We start from the raw sequence: 20609 nt of genomic DNA, 5'->3' as shown, positions 1-20609 counted from the left end.
CAAAATAAAAAGCAGTAAGTGTCTGTTACAGGCTACCCAGAGGACTGGCCTCAGGACAAAGCAATGTTGTCTTCTAATCTCTATCTTCTTAATCTCAATATTTCTTCTTTATAGTGTATCTCTGATAAATTGTAGGTTTGTTTTTTTTTTCCCCTTAGATGCACAGGTCTTGGAAGAATTCTTAGTTGCATCAGTTGCAGTTTCTAACAGCACCTTGGGGTTAAGGACGTAAACAAAAACAGAGGGCCAAAAGCTCCTTTTGTTCTCAGAACACAGGCAAGATTTTTTTTTTTTTTTTTTGAGATGGAGTTTCGCTCTTGTTGCCCAGGCTGGCGTGCAATGGCGTGATCTCAGCTTACCGCAGTCTCTGCCTCTGGGATTCAAGTGATTCTCCTGCCTCAGCCTCCGGAGTAGCTGGGATTACAGGCATGTGCCACCACACCCGGATAAGTTTGTATTTTTAGTAGAGATGGGGTTTCTCCGTGTTAATCAGGCTAGTCTCAAACTCCCCACCTCAGGTGATCTGCCCACCTCAGCCTCCCAAAATGTTGGCATTACAGGCGTGAGCCACCGCGTCCAGCCAAGATTTCTTAGTCTTTCTCTGACCCCCAGTCCTATTACATTTGTAAGGGAATTTTTGTAGACTGTAGACTTAAAAGCAAGAAGACTTTAGTCCTAAGGTAGAAACTCCCAGTCATTTATGTGAGTAATATTATTTTGCTTTCTTCTCTTCTTTAACCCCTGCCCCAGTTTGTTTCTTTGTCCATCACTGGGCTTCTTTTTGATCCCTGCATCCTCATTCTGAGAGTTCTCTGCTGACTGGCAGCTCCGTGGTGGGGCAGAGTTTGCAGGAAGCTTGTTCCTGAAACTGGCTCAGCTAACACGAGGGCCAGCCTGTGCAGACAGCACTCTTGTTCCTGTCTGCATTGGAGGAGACTGCCTCCTCTTTGCATACTAAACACAAGTTGTTGGAATGCTATTTGCAACTCCCAGAGCCACATTTTGGCTAGGCTTGATACAGTGTAAGAGGCAAATGGCCCACTCCTTTTTCAAGGAGTGAAAGTATTCACTATTATTTTACCAGGTTTGCCTTGAAAGCCTGGAAATTGCTTTTTGAAGCCAAGGGTTGAATTAGGATGATTTGAGGGATAGGACGACGATCCTCATATTGTCGACGATCCTCATATTGTCCTGAAGATTTGGCACCCTGTCTAGATGCATTTGCTTCTATCTGTCTCCCTTCTATCTGCTGTTATACATAATCCTGTGTCCAGTAGAGTCTGCAGACCAGATTGGCAAGGAGGAACCATTCCAGCTTGTTCAAACCTCAAGCCCCATTTTGCAAACAGGGCTCCTAACTGATCTTTTGAAGCAAATCTGACATAGTTATTATAGTTTTAGCATCTTTGATCACTGTATGGCCTTCTCCCTCCTTTTTGATACCTTTGAATCTATTCTACTTAGTAGAGAGCCTGGCCAGAAGTTATTGTCTTTTCTGTGCAATCCACAGTCAGCTTAGAACTCTAGTCTTTTTCAGGAGCCTCATTGGCTGACACTAAGCCATAAGCCCACTCTGTCATTTGGGGCAAACAGTAGTTTCCCACTGGTGTTCTGATCTGTAGTTCTTTTCTATAAGCAAGAAAAGATTACTGTTCTGGCTCCCTTCAGCTTCTGTGTCATTGCATCATTGCAAATCATAGTCAGTTATAGCATCTAAAAGTAGTACTCTGATCTTGTGAATTCAGTGCCTGAGAGATATATTCTCCCCTTCTTCCAAAGGTGGTGCCACCTCTTTGTTGCCTTCATGCTATGACATGACTTGAGACCACTGATTTAGAGAGAAAGGGAAGTCCTAATTCACTTTGTAGTAAATAACTTGAGTACTGTTGATGCAGATAAGTTTGAAGTTCTATTTTTGTTGCTTTCCCTTATAGATCTTTTTAATTAGTCTTGTTGGACACATTGAAGAACTCCAGGGTCAAAGTCTTTTTGACTAAGAGGACTTCATTTTTTTTTTTTAAATTGCAGGTTCCATTACAGCTTATAGAAAGTGTTGAATGCCGAGATATATTTCAGCTTCATTTGACTTGCAAAGACTGCAAAGTTATCAGGTATGTGGTATGTTTGTGTTGCTGTTTAGTGTGGAAAATATTTTTTAAAGAATGGGTCCATTATTTGGTAACTTAGTAAAATACCTTTTGATGATTAACGTCATTAGGAATATTTTCTGAGTAGTTTTTGCCTGAAATATTTTATCTGTAGGATGTATACTTTGCTATGTTGAAAGATTTTTTTTTTTAATTTGGAAATAATTTTAAATTTACAAAAGTAAAAATACTAAAAAGAACATCAGTACACCATTCACCCAGATTCACTCGTTAACATTTTACCATTTGCTTTATTATTTGCAGAGGCCTGGGGTGTGTGTGTGTGTGTGTGTGTGTGTGTGTGTGTGTGTGTGATTCTTTTTCTGAACAGATTGAGAGTAAGTTACATAATCATGGCTCTTAATCCCAAAATACTTTAGTGTGCTTTCCTAAGAATAGGGATATTTTCTTACATAACCATAGCATCATCAATTTTCAATTTTACATTGATAATACATATATCCAGTCTACTATACATGTTCCAGTTTTGTCAGTTCACCTAATGACCTACTGATATTTTTTTATAGCATTCTCCCTCACCTCATTCAGTACAGGATCCAGTCTAGGTCATATATTGCATTTAGCTGCCATGACTCTGTAGCCTTCTTTAATCTGGAACATTTTGTTTTTGTTTTTGTTTTTGTTTGTTTTTGAGACAGTCTTGCTCTGTCGCTCAGGCTGGAGTGCAGTGGCACGATCTCAGCTCACTGCCTCCGCCTCCTGGGTTCAAGCGATTCTCCTGCCTCAGCCTCCTGAGTAGCTGGGATTATAGGCGTGTGTCACCACACCTGGCTAATTTTTTGTATTTTTAGTAGAGACGTGGTTTCACCATGTTGGCCAGGCTGGTCTTGAACTCTGACCTCGTGATCTGCCCGTTTTGGCTTCCTAAAGTGCTGGGATTACAGGCATGAGCCACCATACCCGCCCAATCTGGAACATTTTCTACAGCCTTACTTTCTTTTATGACGTTCACATTTTGCAAAATATAGTCTTTTGTTTTAATGGAATACTTCTCATTTTGTGTTTGTCCAGTGTTTCCTCAATTGAGGTTATGTTTTCTCAACTGGAATACTGTATATATGATGTCACGTCCTTTTCAGGGTATTGTATTACATCTGGAAGTACCGTGTCCACATATCTTTCACTGGTCATGTTAATTTTGATTATTCCAGTCGAGATGTCACCTGGTTTCTCTAATTTCTGCATTTTCTCTCCGGCAACTAAAAACAGTCTGGGGGGGCACTTTGAAACAATGCAAATGTCCCTGCTTCTCATAAAAATTTCTCCATAAGTTTAGCATTCTTTGATGATTTTTATCTGCTCTTAACTATAATGGTTGCAGGCTGGGTGCGGTGGCTCACGCCTGTAATCCTAGAACTTTGGGAGGCCTAGGCGGGTGGATCACTTGAGGTCAGGAGTTCGAGACCAGCCTGACCAACATGGCAAAGCCCCGTCTCTACTAAAAATACAAAAATTAGCTGGGTGTGGTGGTGCATGCCTGCAGTCCCAGCTATTCGGGAGTCTGAGGCAGAAAAATTGCTTGAACCTGGGAGGCAGAGGTTGCAGTGAGCTGAGATCAAGCCACTGTACTCCAGCCTGGGTGACAGAACAAGACTCCATCTGAAAAACAAAAAACCAAAAACCAACAACGATGCCTGAAATGCATTTTTAAATTTAATAGCTCTAGAGGTCTTAAATTCCACAAGTTTTTACTGCATTCCTCTGACCTTTTCTGGGGTGTCAGTAAACATTATGTGTGGGTATATTGATAAGCCACCGTGATTGGGATGAGGGAGAGGTTTAAGTGACCCCTTGGTTTTAAGACAGGTATTTAAATTGCTTTTTAGTCAGTGAGATTTGGCTTATTTTTGATAGATACTGGCTACACAACTCAGTTAAAGAAGGTAGTTGCTTATTAATTAATTTTTAACATTGCAGTCAAAAAGGCCAAATATTTAAACAAATCTTTATTTTTATTTATTTTCTTGAGACAAGGCCTCACTCTGTTGCCCAAGCTGGAGTGCAGTGGTGTGATCTTGGCTCACTGCAAACTCTACCTCCCTGGTTCAAGCGATTCTTGTGCCTCAGCCTTCTGAGTAGCTGGGATTACAGTTGCATGCCACCACAGCTGGCTAATATTTTTGTATTTTTATTAGAGATGGGAGTTTTGCCATGTTAGCCAGGCTGGTCTCGAACTCCTGACCTCAAGTGATCTGCCCGTTTTGGCCTCCCAAAGTGCTGGGATTACAGGCATGAGCCACTGCACTCAGCCTAAACACATCTTTAATAAATTAGTTTTCAGTAATTATTTTAACTCCTTAGTTGTATATACTGAAAATTGCAGTTGACAATAGAATTGTTTTGTTCTCTACATGGTCATAGTTGAAAGTTTCAGTGTAGTCTGTCTTTTGGATCTGATTTGGCCTAATAGCTAAATATTGAAATTGCTCCCTAACTGGCTAAAAATAATGCTGTGGTTTTTTGTTTGTTTGTTTTAAACTTGTGCTAATATGTTACTACAAAACAAAAAGGATTTTTCTAAACACATTTTTTATTAGGGACAACCATAAAACTTTGATGGAAGAAGTAGAATGAAGCTCCACTCGAAAGAGAATAGCTGCCATTTTTCTGTAATAATTGTCATTAATAAATCTTAGAAGAGATTTCATTAGTCTAAAAAAATAGGTTTTCCACATGGTCAGCTTCCTTTTTTGGACATTTTGGTCCATTGGCTAACATTTGTTTTTCTTATAAGTGAAAATGAGCATGCAAATGACTGCCTGCCTCAGACGCTTTCTTGACTGTGGTTCCCACTTCACTACAAGTGGGCATTCTTGAAGTAATGGCTTTTCTTACATTTCACTTCAACTGTCTGATTACATCCACACTTGTTTGGCTTTACAAAAGGTGTCAGTTTTCAACTTTTGAGCAGTGTCAAGAGTGGCTGAAGAGACTAAACAACGCAATCCGACCACCTGCTAAAATAGAAGATCTCTTCTCATTTGCATACCATGCTTGGTGCATGGAGGTCTATGCCAGTGAAAAAGAGCAACATGGAGACCTGTGCAGACCAGGTATGCCTTTCTGAAATGTGCAAATGGCCAGGGGCTTTATCAAGCTACTGATGGAGGTACTTTTAACATGAAATGGGACACCTAAGCATTGATATATTCAATCAGTGTATATTTTAGGGAGCACCTAGCATGTGCGCAGCATTCTTTTAAGCTTAATAGAACATCTTTTCTGCCTTCCAGGGGAAGGGAAGAACACGAGAAGGCATCGCAATCTATTGGGCCTAAAAACAGCTCAACTATAATAAGGTTTTATGAATATTATGGAAGCCTAATAGAAGGGAGCCATGAGTTTTGTATACATGTGTGGGAAGACTTCACATTTAAACTGGCTTTTGAATCAGCTTTGAAAGTTGAATAGGAGTTCATTGGTGAGAGGTCAGGTGCCTATCAAGAACAAATAGATTGTGGGGTTTTTTTTGTTTTTTCTTTTTTTGAGACGGAGTTTTGCTCTTGTTGCCCAGGCTGGAGAGCAATGGTGCGATCTCAGCTCACTGCAACCTCCACCTCCTGGATTCAAGCAATTCCCCTGCCTCAGCCTCCCGTGTAGCTGGGATTACAGGCATGCGCCAAGCGCCACCATGCCCAGATAATTTTTTATTTTTAGTAGAGAGGCTGGTCTGGAGCTCCCAACGTCAGGTAATACGCCTGCCTCGGCTGCCCACGGTGCTGGGATTATAGGCGTGAGCCATCGCACCTGGCTTAGATTGTGGGTTTTAACATGTGACCCCCACCCCCACCCCCACCCCCAAAAAAAAGAGATATTGAGCCTGTTCTGGAACCCAGGCTTCCTGATTCCTCTGTGGTCTTTGTTCCCTTCACTGTCATTCTCCGTCAGAAATGGCTTTGACCAAGTTCATGTTATTTTTCTGCATGTAGTTTCCTGTAAACTTTATGTGGTCATAGATAGAACTTTGCTGGTCCAACACTGACTTTTAGTGTGTCAGGTTTCGAAGTGAAGTCTTAAATTTCTATGCAGTGAAAAGTTGTGAGCCTCCTTCAAATAAAGTTTACTCTTGGGACTTTTTTCTAGAAACCTGAAATTTTAATCCTGAATCTTCAATCTTATAAGTCTGCCCTGGGTCATTTTAAACATTTGAGGCTAATCTTGCTTTTGTTACTTTGTTCTCTGGCTCCATCACTAATTTTTTTTTTTTTTTTTTTTTTTTTTTTTTTTTTTTTTTTTTTTTTGAGACGGAGTCTCGCTCTGTCGCCCGGGCTGGAGTGCAGTGGCCGGATCTCAGCTCACTGCAAGCTCCGCCTCCCGGGTTTATGCCATTCTCCTGCCTCAGCCTCCGGAGTAGCTGGGACTACAGGCGCCCGCCACCTCGCCCGGCTAGATTTTTGTATTTTTTAGTAGAGACGGGGTTTCACCGTGTTAGCCAGAATGGTCTCGATCTCCTGACCTCGTGATCCACCCGTCTCGGCCTCCCAAAGTGCAGGGATTACAGGCTTGAGCCACCGTGCCCGGCCTCCATCACTAATTGAAGCTTTTGGTTCACATTCTTGTTCTGTTATGTTAAAAGGCTTATAACATTAGCATTATCTTATGTTTAATGATGCTTTGATAAATACTTTTGTTTGATCCTCATGACCTTGTCAAACAGGCAAGATAGGTTGGTGTCTGTTTTGGGAGCCAAAGAAATGGAGGCTCAGAGGTAAAAAGCCTGTTGTCAAGTCCCAGTGCTAATCACTGACCACAGAACTTAAAACTTAAAACCAGTTCTCAGTTATTCAGACCTGACCGTAGGGGGTGCGGTGGATACAGAGTTTGAAAAACAAAAGCACCTGCCCTCGTGGAGCCTCAAGGAAAGCCTCAGAATCCCAGCTTCTCACAAGCGTGTCCAGGCTAGCAGAATCCTGTCACCTACGACAGACCACACCAACCCTGAAGTTTATGAGAATGTGCTTAAACTGTCTCTCACTTCACTCCAATTGTTGCATCTATTTTTTGTCTTTATTGAGATGCCATCACATTTTAAATACTTTTTTAATTTTTTTATAGCTCTTTTCAAATTTGGGGGTTTTTCTTAAAGAGAAAGTTTACAGACAGTGATGTGTACAACTCTTACACGTACATTTTCTGAGTTTTTAACCATTGTATCTTCTTTATTTTTAGTTTCTACCATCTCCTAGGATAATGAACTTAATGAGTGCATCCTACTGCATTATGTTATATAAGAACTTTAATTTGTTTAAGACCCCTGACTCCAAGAGGTATTCCCTAATTTTGGGTTGCCAGCATTTACTAAGCAAGATTTGCTTTCTCCTCTCCTGTTCTCTCACAGCCACAGATGGAAAAGTCCTTATCATTTTAGGAGAACTGTTTTAGTCCCTTGATAATTTTAGTTTCTTTTGGATTTGAGCAAACTCTTAGGATATTCCTGAGAGGTACCTATGTCTAGTCTTTTAATTATGGGTGGCTTTGTCCTGAGGTGGGATGACTTTTGTCCCCAGACCCTTCCCCTTCCTGATGATATCTGATATTCTTTGGCCATCAAGACATAAAGATATCTACAGTGTTCTCTGTCTTTTTGTAGGTTTGTGATGCAAGGGCATGCGAGGGATAAAGTACTGACTTGACTTAGGAATTAGGAAACCTGAATTCAAATGCGTACTCTACAATTTAGTTGAAAAAAAAGAACACTGGGCAAGAATTTATGCTCTCTATGCTTTAGTTTCCTTTGTGCTTTAAACTGGGACATTCATGCTCTTCCTGCCCAGGCTGATCCAGGTATCCTGAAGATCAAATCTGTTAATGCTGCAGAGTTCAATTCAGTAAATGTTTAAGTGCCTCCTATGTGCCATGCTTATGAAAACACTTTAGAAATTATGCAACTACAAGGTAATGCAATCATAACTGTTTGGCGAGAGATTATGAGTAAGGGTTGCATTTTGTTTCTTCTCAGTATATACACAGTCCACACGGATGTTAACCTGCCACCAGTCAGCATGGAATCTTTTATTTCAGTGACTTGGTTGAATGTATGTGTGTGTATGGCTTTTGCCTTTTATGTATATTCACTGTGGAGTACATAGGAAAAACTTGGTTTTAATTAAAAAAACAAACAAAAAAAAACCACCTGGAGGACATCCAGTCAACCTGGTTCTTTTGTCATTACCTAATATTGTGGAGTGGTGGTGGTGTCTATAGCATTACTCATCAAATATTAGCATACCAGACAACCAAATACTTACAAGTCATCTTTAGGATGAGACAACACTTGAGATATTTCAAAGTCATGCCTTTTTATAATCTGCCGCAGTACATGATATCACAAGTGTAGACTCTAAGGGATGGAAGTTAATTTAATCTCATAGCAGTTAATAAAATCTTCTATGGAGTCTTCTCTGCCCAGCTTGCTAGAAGTAGAATGTATCAGAGAGGAGGGAAATGAGAAAATTACATAATTGTCTTAGTATTCATATAAATCTTAGTTTCTGGCTGTTGAACCAGTCATAGTTAAGCCAGCCATACTGTGGTCACAGCTCTAAGGCTTAATCAGCTTTGGAAGAAGTTTCAACATTGCTGTTGGAGTTTACCTGTGAAACCTGCAGAAGCCTTTGCAAATTCTTGACCCTTCTTTTAGCCCCTTAAACACTAAAAAAGAAGTGGGCTTAAAGCTGAAAGCTTCTCTCCCGTGTCCTTAACTTCTTGCTCCTCATTGCAACTGACTTGGTGGTGGTGGTCTATACTAGAGTGTTATTCTGGAGGCCTGACAGATGACTGGGCAGTTTAGCTGCCAGTTTAGTGCCAGTTTAGGCCTACCTCTCTAACCTCTCTCATGTGAAATGTCCATTAAGCCCATCTTGTTTATCCACAAATAGCATATGACTCTGGATCTTAACACTGTTGTGAAGCTGCCTATTTATCTGTCCTCCGGGTTTGAATGCCATCCAGGAAGTTACATCTAGAGGATTTACTGGGACCTTTGTACATAGAAAAGCATAATTCCTTTCTCCATATTTGAAAATCTGGTGAGAGATAGTTCTTACCTTCTCTGACTCGTATTCATCTGCGTCCTCGCCTGCCAGGTAAAGGCCTGTCCCTTCTGTCCCAGGCCTTTTAAGCTGTGTATAATTGTGGGCTTGAATACTCAGGATCAGCCAGGGAGCTAGACTTTTGGGGGAAAACTTTTTAGATCGCTGATTGACACTGTGCTTATGATAAAGGGAGTTAGGGAACTTCATTGCTTTTAAAAAGAAAGTTTTCATTTCCACTAAAATGAAAACTGCTGGATTGTATTATTTTTAGTTTAAGAAATACTAAATGCTGAAAAGGGACAAAGGCAGATAGGAAGGGTTGAAATGGAAATATAAAGCCAAACAAAGACCTTATAAGCCCCAGTATTTAAAGTAAGTTGGGATATCACAATGTATTTAATGTTGAATTGATTGAGACCTGAGAATTCTGAGATGGAAATTTTTAAGGGCAATCCGGCAATAGATGTGTTTGTGCTTATTTTTCTTGCTAAGTAAACATTAGTGAACATCTCACACAGTTCGCAAAAGCTGGTTAAATTCCTGATGTAATGATGTGGTTTTCAAATCCAGTGGTGGGTCATGAAATCTAATTTTAAAGAAATGGAATAGAAAATATCAAATTGTGTCACACAGTAAGAGTGGATATTGTTTTGTGAAATGCTTTCAAAAAAATAATGCATGTTGTATTAGCTGGGCACAGCGTCTACCTGTAGTCCCAGCTATTCAAGAGGCTGAGGTGGGAAGATTGCTTGAGTTTAGGAGTTCAAATCCAGCTTAGGCAACAGAGGGAGACCCGGTCTCTCAAAAAATGAAAAAATTAAAACATGTTTGTTGTATTGTGATATAAAACATAATGCTTATTGTGGGTTGTGATGGTCAGTTTTACAGTTTAGGAAGTCACTGCGTTAGAGGGTATAAAAATAATTAAAACTCATTCTTGTTCTCAAAGAACTCGAAATAACAGATTTTCTATACTTGCTAGTCAGTATATATTTCTGTGTATAGCTCAGAATGTTGTGCTCTGGATGGTGGTTCTAAGTCCTTTGGGAAGTGGTTCTGTGAAGTAAATTGCTAGTGATAGCGATTGTTACTGTTATTATTTTGCCAGTGGTTATTTTTAAATCACAAGATCCTTTTAGGGTATCTATGTGTTTTACCCTAAGATAGAGGTATTAATGTAAAAGACCATTAATGTACAGTTCAGGAAAAGCACAGAAAAAATTAAAAAAAAAATCATTAATGAAATACTTTCACCTCTTGCAAAGACTTGGAGCTATATCCCAGAGTAGGGGGAAAAAATCTCTTAATGAACTGGGAATTTGCCACAGTCTTGCAGCTTTTAAATTGGGATTATGAATTAAAGACTCGTTGTCTTTTTTTTTTTTTCTTTTTTTTTTTTCTGAGACAGGGTATCACTCTGTTGCCCAGGCTGGAGTGCAATGGTGTGATGACGGCTCACTGCAGCCTCAACTTCCCTAGGTTCAGGTGATCCTCCCACCTCAGCCTCTCAAGTAGCTGGGACTGCAGGCATGTACCACCACTACCTAATTTTTGCATTTTTGTAGAGACGGGGTTTCACCATGTTGCCCAGGCTGGTCTTGAACTCCTGGGCTCAAGCAATCTGCCTGCGTCAGCCTCCCAAAGTGCTGGGATTACAGGCGTGAGGCACTGTGTCTGGCCTAGTATTCTTGATGGTCAATATTCCTTGCAATTTGTATATAGATGGCACCCCAGTTCAAATAGTTTTTTCCTGTTTGCAAGCCTGCTATATTGCTTCTAAAAGTTTTCCAGAATGGGATGGATTTAGCTATTATTTCTTCTTGTACCTCTCAACCTCATCTTTTTATAACTCTCCTTCAGGAAACGTATAATACCTACCTTGAGCTCAAGAAAAGCAGTTTAAATGGGAAAGTAGTTTAACAGAATTGTCTTTCATTCAAGTAATTGCTGTTTCCTATTCTGTAGCTCCTCTCCCAGGGAGAACAAAGCTTTATACCTTGATCACCAAAGTGAAGTCTGTTTTGTGCTTTTGTTGTTGTGGTTTCTTCCAGCACTGCTAGCACTTATTTTACAAGCTGCACCACGGTATATTAGAGGTACTGCTTAATATTTTTTAAAATAACATACTGACCTCAGGCTGTGTATGTTTTCAAGGAAGAAAGCTATTTCAGATTTATTGAATTTGTTAGCTTCATTTCTACCTTTGTTTTGCTTTCTTAAGGAAGAGAAAACCAGATTCATTAGGGCAAATATAGCCAGATTATACCAGCTTGGGTGGCTGTTCTTGCAAATAATCAGCACTTAGTAGTATGGTGTTTCCTGAGATTCCTGGCTGGCAGTTATGATTCCATGACCTGTTAACCTGCAATTCCATCATCTAAAAGGCTCTGGAAACCAGAATGTTTTTCATTCACTATTTGGTGTCTTGGCTGGACCTGATCTGAGCTGACATGAGGCTATTTTGTTGCTTTATTTATCCCACCTCGTGTGAATGATACATATCTTTCAGGAAAGAAATATTAATACTTGTTTAAGGAGATCTTGTTAAGCATGTGAGCCTAATGTTATAATATATGCACTGTTTTACCTTTTGAAAGTTTGGAAAACTCTTAGATTCTAAAATTTGAACCAAAGGGTTTTGGGCGAGGAATTATAGATCTGTTTTGCTGCTCGTGGTGATCTTGTTATTGATTTTATTTCTTATTAAGTGTGCTGTCAGTCTGAGTGTGGAAGTAGGCAAGTAGCCAGTGTTGTAGGACAAGAGCATGGGTTTTGGGGCCAGACAGGCCTGCCATAATAACTTCTCTGTTTTAATTTTATCCTTTGTAAAATGAGCTTAGTGATCCTGTTCTCAGAGTTGATTGTAAGGATTAGATGAGATAACATAACTCTTGATCGGAATTAATTTCTTTCCTCTTTATAATCTTCACCTTACAGGGATCTTTCTAAACTAAAACTATATAATATGTTACTTTTATTATTTATAGAATTCCTACGTTTAAAAATATACAGACTGGGCTCAGTGGCTCAGCCTGCAATCCCAGCACTTTCGGAGACCGAGGCGGGCGGATCACATGAGGCCAGGAGTTCGAGACCAGCCTGGCCAATGTGGTGAAATCCCATCTCTACTGAAAGTGCAAAAATTAGCCAGTCATGGTGGCATGCACCTGTAATCCTAGCTATTTGGGTGGCTGAGGCACAAGAATCGCTTGAACCCGGGAGGTGGAAGTTTCAGTGAGCCGAGATCACACCACTGCACTTCAGCCTGGGTGACAGAGTGGAACTCTGTCTCAAAATATATTTATATTTCCATATATGTAAAAAATATATATTTCCATATATGTAAAATATATAATATATATTTGTTTTTATTCCACCTGTTTTGCAAAATGGTATTCATTTCTTCCTTTCTGCTGTTTATCCTTGGCCTCTAGGGGAGCATGTAACTTCAAGGTTTAAAAACGAGGTGGAGAGGATGGGTTTTGATATGAACAACGCCTGGAGGATTTCCAACATCAATGAGAAGTACAAGTGAGTTATATGGGTCCCTGTGGACTATGTTTCACAGCCAGTGCCTTTGCAGAAACCACAATTCTCATGTGGCAGAACATTTGAACTTAGAGTTTTTCTTTGAAATGGTTTTATTTATTAAATTTAAAGGCATATGATCTTCAGAGTATTTATTGAACCTTCTGTTCCCATTGCTATCATTGGAGTGGAAAGTGATCCTTACTTAACAGGATCCTAGAACCTTCCCTTCTACCCCCTTTAGGCCTCTGTTTTTTCTGGTACATGCATGTCTAGATAAAATTGTATTTACCAGTAGGCAGGCAGTTACCATTTTTCTCATCACCACTTGGCATCACATTAGAGATAGGATCAGTGGTCTCATAAACAGTGACAGAACATTTATGAACTAGTTTTTATGACTGTAATTTTACTCCAAGTGCTGTGAAATAGACGTAAGTATAGGTTGAGTATCCCTTATCTGAAATTCTTGGGACTGTAAATATTTCAGATTTTGGATTTTTTTCAGGTTTTGGAGTATTTGCATGAACATAATGAGATTATCTTGGGCCTGAGACCCAAGTCTAAACACAAAATTCTTTGTCTCATACACACATTATACACAAAGCTGGAAGGTAATTTTATACAATATTTTAAATAACTTCACATGATGTTTTGTACAAAAAGTTTTGACTGTGACTTGATTGCAACCCATCGCATGAGGTCAGGTGTGGAATTTTCCACTTGTGGCATTATGTCAGCACTCAAAGTTTCGGATTTTGGAGCATTTCAGATTTTTGGATTAAAGATGCTCAATCTGTATTATTCTGTCCTTTAATATGTTGCTCTAAAACCAACTTCACTGCTATGAACATTTAACCATTAAATATTAATGTAACCATTATTTTACTGGGCATGGTGGCTCACACCTGTAATCCCAGCGCTTTGGGAGGCCAAGGCGGATCAGCTGAGGTCAGGAGTTTGAGACCAGCCTAGCCAACGTGGCAAAACCCTGTCTCTACTAAAAATACAAAAATTAGCTGGGCGTGGTGGTGCACGCCTGTAGTCCCAGCTACTTGGGAGGCTGAGGCAGGAGAATTACTTGAACCTGGGAGGTGGAGGTTGTAGTGAGCTGAGATTGCACCACTGTACTCCAACCTGGGTGATAGAGTGAGACTCTGTCTCCAAAAAAAAAAAAAAAAAAAATTATGTAACCATTTAGCCCATTACCCATTTCCTTAAAATGTGTAAGTGCATTGGTGGGGGAGGACAGTTAACTACTGTGATTTTGGTGATCCAAATTTCTATAAAACAAAAGTGTCCAGGATAGTTAAATATCTTAAATCTTTAAATATATCCTTCTCCTACCTTTCCCTGCATCACTGATCATTCTGTGGTCCTCTTAGCTGTCTCAAATTATGATAGCCATTTTCCTGGTCTATTTGTGGCTAGCTATCAGAGTGTTTCAGTTTTCACTGGAAAAGCTATAGCTAATTGCTGTAGACAGTTCTTAATGTGGACCTTCTCCAGGGAGTTAAGAACCTAGGGTGTTTTGAAGAGTTGGGCGCTGCAGACTTCTTATACTTTTGCCTGTTCTCAGTGACGAGTCAAAGCAAAGAAAGAGGGTGAATACTGGATGAGGGTGCGGCCTCAGAGAGCCTGTGGATGCATTAGGCTTTCCTGAGTGTAACCTGTACTGGAAATTGTTTACCCACAACTAAGTAGGTACTGAAGAACTGACTACTGGGAGTGTAGTACCTATAGGACAGTGAACAGAATGTTTAGAAAATTAGATCAAGTTAAAAAACTGTGAATTAAGACAGAGTTGTTGGAAAATAATCCCTAATTAATATGGATTTTAAAAGTTAACTTCTTGGGAGGCCAAGATAGGAGGATTGATTGAGTCCAGGAGTTTGAGACTAGGCTGGGCAACAGAGTGAGACCTCATCTCTACAGAAAATTTTTTAAAAATTTGGCTGGGCACGGTGGGCTCATGCCTCTAATCCCAGCACTTTGGGAGGCTGAGGTGGGCGGATCACGAGGTCAGGAGATCAAGACCATCCTGGCTAACACGGCGAAACCCCATCTCTACTTAAAAATACAAAAAATTAGCCGGGTGCGGTGGCGGACGCCTGTAGTCCCAGCTACTCGGGAGGCTGAGGCAGGAGAATGACGTGAACCCGGGAGATAGAGCTTGTCGTGAGCCTAGATTATGCCACTGCACTCCAGCGTGGGCGACAGAGCGAGACTCTGTCTCAAAAAAAGAAAAAAAAATTAGCTGGGCATGGTGGTGCATTTCTGTAGTCCCAGCTACTGGGGAGGCTGAAGTGGGAGAGTTGTTTGAGCTCAGAAGGTTGAGGCTACTGTGAGCCATGACCGCTCCACTGCTCTCTAGCCCAGGTAACAGAGCAAAATTGTCCCAAGGAGTTTACCAGTTACACCTCAGAACCAGTCTTTAGGATGTTATCACCACCATAAGTCAAAACGAGGAGGTGGGCGGGTGGGAAACAATAGGATGTTGAAAGTTCTTCCTACTACAAGGGAAGAGTGAGAGCCAAATTTACTCTTGAGTTTAATACATACTAAAGGGAATGAGATTCATGGTTAGATATTAACCGTCATTACTGGGTTCCAGCTTATTTTGAAGAGTTTGTGAATACGTTTGTATGGCTACTCTTAGTCATAGCCATTCTCTTTGTTCAGTGGCTTTTAAATTCCTGAGACTTAATCTTCTGGAAGTTGAGAACAGGAGAGATTTAGTGCAAAATGATCAAAACCCCCAACACCCAAGCCATTTTGTGTTTTTCTGTGCTTTCCCCTATGTATAGGATAGGCTAGGGCAGGGGGTTGGTGATGTTAGTGGAGTTTGTGTGTTTTAGGATTTGGATTAAAGGCCTTATTGCCTTCACTATTGAAAAAAGAAGATTGGATTATCCAGAGAGAGACATTGTCCTGTAAGTAAAAATGTGTCGGAAGTATTGCTTCCCAGGATACTAGCTTGACTGCAGCTAGGATCTTCCCTAATTAAAAGAAAGCTTACCCCCTAGCCCCAAGTATAATTTGTTCTGAAGTATGTTTTATGGAAATTATGATTAATAGCTTAGTCACATTACTAACCTGGTTCAGTGGGACTGAGGCTGTGTATGCAAATAGGCTGGCTTGTATTGGTTTTGCATACCCATAGCTGCACCTGTTACCTATAAGGACGACACCCTCTTTGGTTCAAATCAAAGAATGAGTTAATCCTGCGAAGTCTCTGGAAATGTGAAATTGTGGGCTTTTGTCCTTCCTTGAAGGTCTGGTAGAGCTGACACAGACTCAGTTCTGTAATTGGACTGGGTGCTCATGTATTTAGAAATAATGTGTGTACTTGTTACAGCAGAAGAGTTGTAATGAAGGATAAAGAGACTGACTCTTGACTCCCTTTTATTTTCATTGATAGCCAAAAGGTAGCATCAAGTGGAACAATCCAAAATAGTATCACTTGTTGTATACACATAAGTAAACATTTAAGGCAACAAAACAAAACACAACTTAAGGTAACCCATTCTGTTCAGGAGACCAAAACTCAAATAAAGCACCTCATTGCCTTTAACTGGCTCTGTGGCAGTGAGATCATCATCCTTATGCTGGCTCACCTAGTGTCTCTCTCTCCCCTTTTCTCTCTCCCTCTCATCTCCCCTTGACTCTCCCCACTTCTCATCTTCTCTTTAGATTATGTGGTAGCTATCCTCAAGAGCTCATAGTGCCTGCCTGGATCACTGACAAAGAACTAGAAAGTGTAGCAAGTTTCAGGTCCTGGAAGCGCATCCCTGCCGTCGTCTACAGGTAAGTTAAACTGGACCAGTCCCAGCTTGGGCTGGTGCTGCTGCCTACTGCAGTATGGTCTGCTGCCTCTGCTGCTGCTGCTGCTAACCTGGGAAGGGTGGGGAGGGTGGGGAGGGTTCAGAGAACTTGCTAGGCAAGGCTGTACTTCCTTATTGCTAAAGCTTCTCCAGTAACACATCAGTACTGACTGCATTCAGAATACTAGCTGGTGGTTCATTTGAAACAGCTAAGGAAGTTTTAGTTGGAAAGTGGCTGGACTTGCTATTTCAACATCCTTCTGACATTCTGTGAAGCTAATGTGCTTACTAAGCATTTAGCTTCAGCTATTAGCAGGGCTTTTGGATTGAGAGATGAGTCTCTGAAAGTGATCATTGGGAATATAGAGTTGAGTTAGCTGTGATTGTCTTTGTGGTTGAAACTTTGACATGTGGAAGAACTCTGTTTCAAGAGGAACCATTTAGAGAAGAAGACTGGGGCATGACTAGATAGAAGATTTCAGTGATCAGAGGCATGAGAGCCAAGGGATGCAAGTTCTAGATGGGGATGGTGGCATGTGATGGAGCACAGATTTTGGAGTCACAGGTCTGAGTTCAGGTATATTCTTAACACTCCTTGCTAAGGCACCTTGAATAAATTTCCTAACTGACTTCAGTCTGTTCCTAATGAATACAATGGGAATGATAATTCTTGTTTTGTAGATATGTTCTGGTTCTGAATGAGGGCCTATAAACACTGAGCTTCTGTACCAACATTTGGATTAGGTTATGTCTCTTGAGTGCTGCTTTTATAATTCAGGGAATATCTCAGTTCTCACAGAATCCTATTAAATTTTAAAGAAGTCCTTCCTTCTTATTCTGGAAATGTTTTGGATGTCATCTCTTTGTAATGTTTACGTTCTCCATTTCATTTTCCCAGTTTGCCGGCTTTTTGGACTCTCCCTGAGTTGGGCCAATCCAGTGGCTTACAGTTAGAAACTTCATTCCACTGAAATATTGAGATTGTAGGAAGGGATTTGTCTCCTTGTGGAATTCCTACAGAGGTAACCAGCTTGTTCATTTAGTTTACTAAAGGCAAATTCTGATACCCACTCTGAATGGAGAGAGATGGAAAAGTATTTGCTTTGGCCCAGTGGAACCCATTACGTTTTCAGTCTCAATTCTCATCACTGTTGTTTTCAGACAGTCCTAGAAAAGTCAGTCACCAAATTTACCTGTCATTCAAGTGGTAAGGATGCTACAGGAACTAGAGAGTAGTGAAAGCTGAAGGGATTTATGAGTCTTATCAATGATCAGCTCAGCTGGAATGAGGAAAGCAGCCAGTTGCTGCTCTGGCCAACAGCTGCGTTAGGTCAGCAGCCCTGGCATTTGCGGGGCTTGCTGACTTTGGCCAAAAGGGGTAAAGTACTCTCATTTGCAGAATAAGAGGCTTTAGGTGAATTCTCCCTTTGGGAAGAGAAACTTAAGAGGGCTGGTTGAAGAAAAACTTCTTAGAATGTAATAAAAATGGAAGCCTTTTTTTCCCTTCTAAAATTTATTCTAGAGGGCATGCACCCTAGGTTTTCCCCCCTTTTTCTAGAGACACAAGGGGATATATAAATGAAGATTTTTATTTGCAGTTTTTCAGAGAAGTCTTTCAAAAGATCAGAAGTTAAAGTTCTTGGTGTAGTAATCCATGCAAAATCAGGCAGTTTTCCTGGAACTAGACTCTGTCTCAGAACATGTATCTTGTATTGCTAAGATCCAAACTGGGTTGCTGTATTATTTGGGAGCTTTGTAAGGGGTATGTGGAAGAATGTTTGGGACCCTCCACCATGCTCTCCTTTGCCAGCCTAGGAGGCAGGATGCCTGTGACTCTTGACATCCATTTCCTGGATTTAGTTGTCTGTAGACTGGGTCATGATTCCTGAGGTTGCCAGCAGCAGTTACTTGACAGCACCATGCTGAACCAGTGCTTGATTAGGGCTTTGTCCTACTGTGATGAGAGAGCACTTAATTGGATTTATTACTGAAGGCAGAGATTGCTGTAACAACAGCAAGATGGTGTGAAGGGTGCCCATCTGTAGTGCAGTTCACAACTTTTTCGTTTGTGCATGTGGTGATTATTATAAACTCCTAGTTACCTAAGGGAGCTTGCCTAAATCTAAGTTGGGGTTAAAACAATTATGTTTCTATATAAAACCGAAGCATTCTGGGTTTTAGTAGTGAGGGCTTTATCTGTTGGACATCATAATTTTTATACTTTGCCTGGTTCTGTTAGTGATAGGAATGCATTCCTTCAGTGATTTTTAACTGTAGTGTTTAAGTTATCTTTCATGTAGTCTGAAGCATTTTAGACTGCAGAAAACATAATTGTTTATTGCAATAGCCCAGTTGAAATCTAATAGCTCCTGTAATGCGCAGTGGCCCCTAAAACCCTAGATCCAGGCTGAAGAGCGCCACCTACTGCTCCTCTTGGATACCGCTGGGAAGCATTGAAGAAGAGGATGCTCAGGAAAGGCCCAACCAGCCTCTTGTGCGTGGTTTGGAGTCATTCAGCTCAGTGGTTGCCCAGTGCCTGTTATTTTCTAGGAAGCATTTTATAAAGAATCCTTGAGATTTTTTCTGTTTTGGCCCCATTCAACACGTGAGCCAGTTGAGCATGTTGGCAATACACAAGTACTTATAGCTACTTGTCTCCCAGGGAGGGAGGATTTAAAAACTACAAGCAAACTGGTGATTTCAGTGGAATTTGATTAGTGCCAGATTTAATTTATTTGTGAGCTTTAGGATTAAAAACAAATTGTAGTACATTTTCATCGTCCCAAAAAACCCATTCACAGGGCAACCCAATCACCCGAGCCCTGAATAATTAAGATGTCCAATGGATAAAGCCCCTGCTACTAAAACATAGAGTGCTTCAGTTTTATATAGAAACATAATCGTTATAAGTAACCCCAACTTAGAATTAGGCAAGCTCCCTTAAGTAACTAAGAGTTTATAATAGTCACCACACGCACAAATCTACTTTCGTCTTTATAGATTTGCCTATTCTGGATACTTCATGTAAATTGTCATACAATAAGTTGCCTTTTGTGACTGACTTCTTTCACTTGGCATAACATATTTGAGGTTCATCAGTGTTCTAGCCTGTATCAGAACTTTATTGCTCTTTACTGCCAAGTAATAGAATTTTTCTAACTTTTTATTGGTTAAAATTGCCTAATTAGGAAAAGTCTGGGTTTTAATAGCACCTTAAAGTAGACTGTGATTTCTGGTCTGTCTAATGGAAAAGGATATGTCAGAGTATGGTTTTCTGAGGTTGATGCTCTTCTCTTTCTGTGAGCCCTAGGAAAGGTAGCTGGCTCATTGAGCTATCTGCCTATTATAAGAGCAGTTTGTGACTTATGAAATCTCAGGATTTTTTTTTGTAAAGGATTTTTGTAAAGCAATTCACTGTGGGCCAGGTAAATATTTTATTCCCAGAGGCAGGCTCTTGGTTCAGCATTAAAAAGGTAGCAGATTTCACTATTTGGTAGCAGAATTAGTGTAGTATCTGTAGATTAAGTTACAAATGTTTATTTTTGCTAAGAGTATATATTCTTTTTTTGGCGTTTTTTGGAAATGGGGTCTTGCTCTGTCACCCAAGCTGGAGTGCTGGAGTGCAGTAGCACAATCATAGCTTTCTGCAGCTTCAGCCTTCTGGGTTCAAGGGATCCTTCCACCTCAGCCTCCTGAGTAGCTGCGCATGTGCTACCATGCTCGGCTAATTTGTAAAAACTTTTTTATAAAGATGGGTTCTCACTATGTTGCTCAGGCTGGTCTTGAAACTCCTGGGCTCAAGCAATCCTCCTGCCTCAGCCTGTCAAAGTGCTGGGATTGCAATGTGAGCCTCGCTGCCTGATCCATTAGTCATTTTTTGGTAACTTTACAGGGATCTCTGTGATGTTATGATCATTGAGAAAGACACACAGGTTTTGTTGTTCTTGTTGGTTGTGTAATATTTCTACGCTCTTTAATACTGAGAAGACTTGAAACTGACCTAACGCTTACCTAGAATTAGACTGTTCATTAAGGCACTTAAAATCTATTTTGTG

The 20609-nt window shown here is 40.5% G+C and overlaps 1 protein-coding gene across 6 annotated transcripts in view; it reads left to right on the top strand.

The window, feature by feature from the left end:
- The window catches only part of MTMR3 (myotubularin related protein 3), a 143405-nt gene that overhangs the window by 98459 nt on the left and 24337 nt on the right, over positions 1-20609 (top strand). For all 6 annotated transcript variants that reach the window (XM_030914145.1, XM_030914143.1, XM_030914144.1 and 3 more), the window contains 4 exons: positions 2029-2111; positions 5055-5221; positions 12637-12733; positions 16424-16537. In XM_030914145.1, the coding sequence (XP_030770005.1) occupies positions 2029-2111; positions 5055-5221; positions 12637-12733; positions 16424-16537 (461 nt within the window). The remainder of the gene's footprint in view (positions 1-2028; positions 2112-5054; positions 5222-12636; positions 12734-16423; positions 16538-20609) is intronic.

Source organism: Rhinopithecus roxellana, chromosome 13, assembly GCF_007565055.1.
Source record: "Rhinopithecus roxellana isolate Shanxi Qingling chromosome 13, ASM756505v1, whole genome shotgun sequence".
Lineage (NCBI taxonomy): Eukaryota > Metazoa > Chordata > Mammalia > Primates > Cercopithecidae > Rhinopithecus > Rhinopithecus roxellana.
The sequence above is the reverse complement of the archived record's forward strand: the minus strand, read 5'-3'. Positions and strand labels throughout refer to the sequence as shown.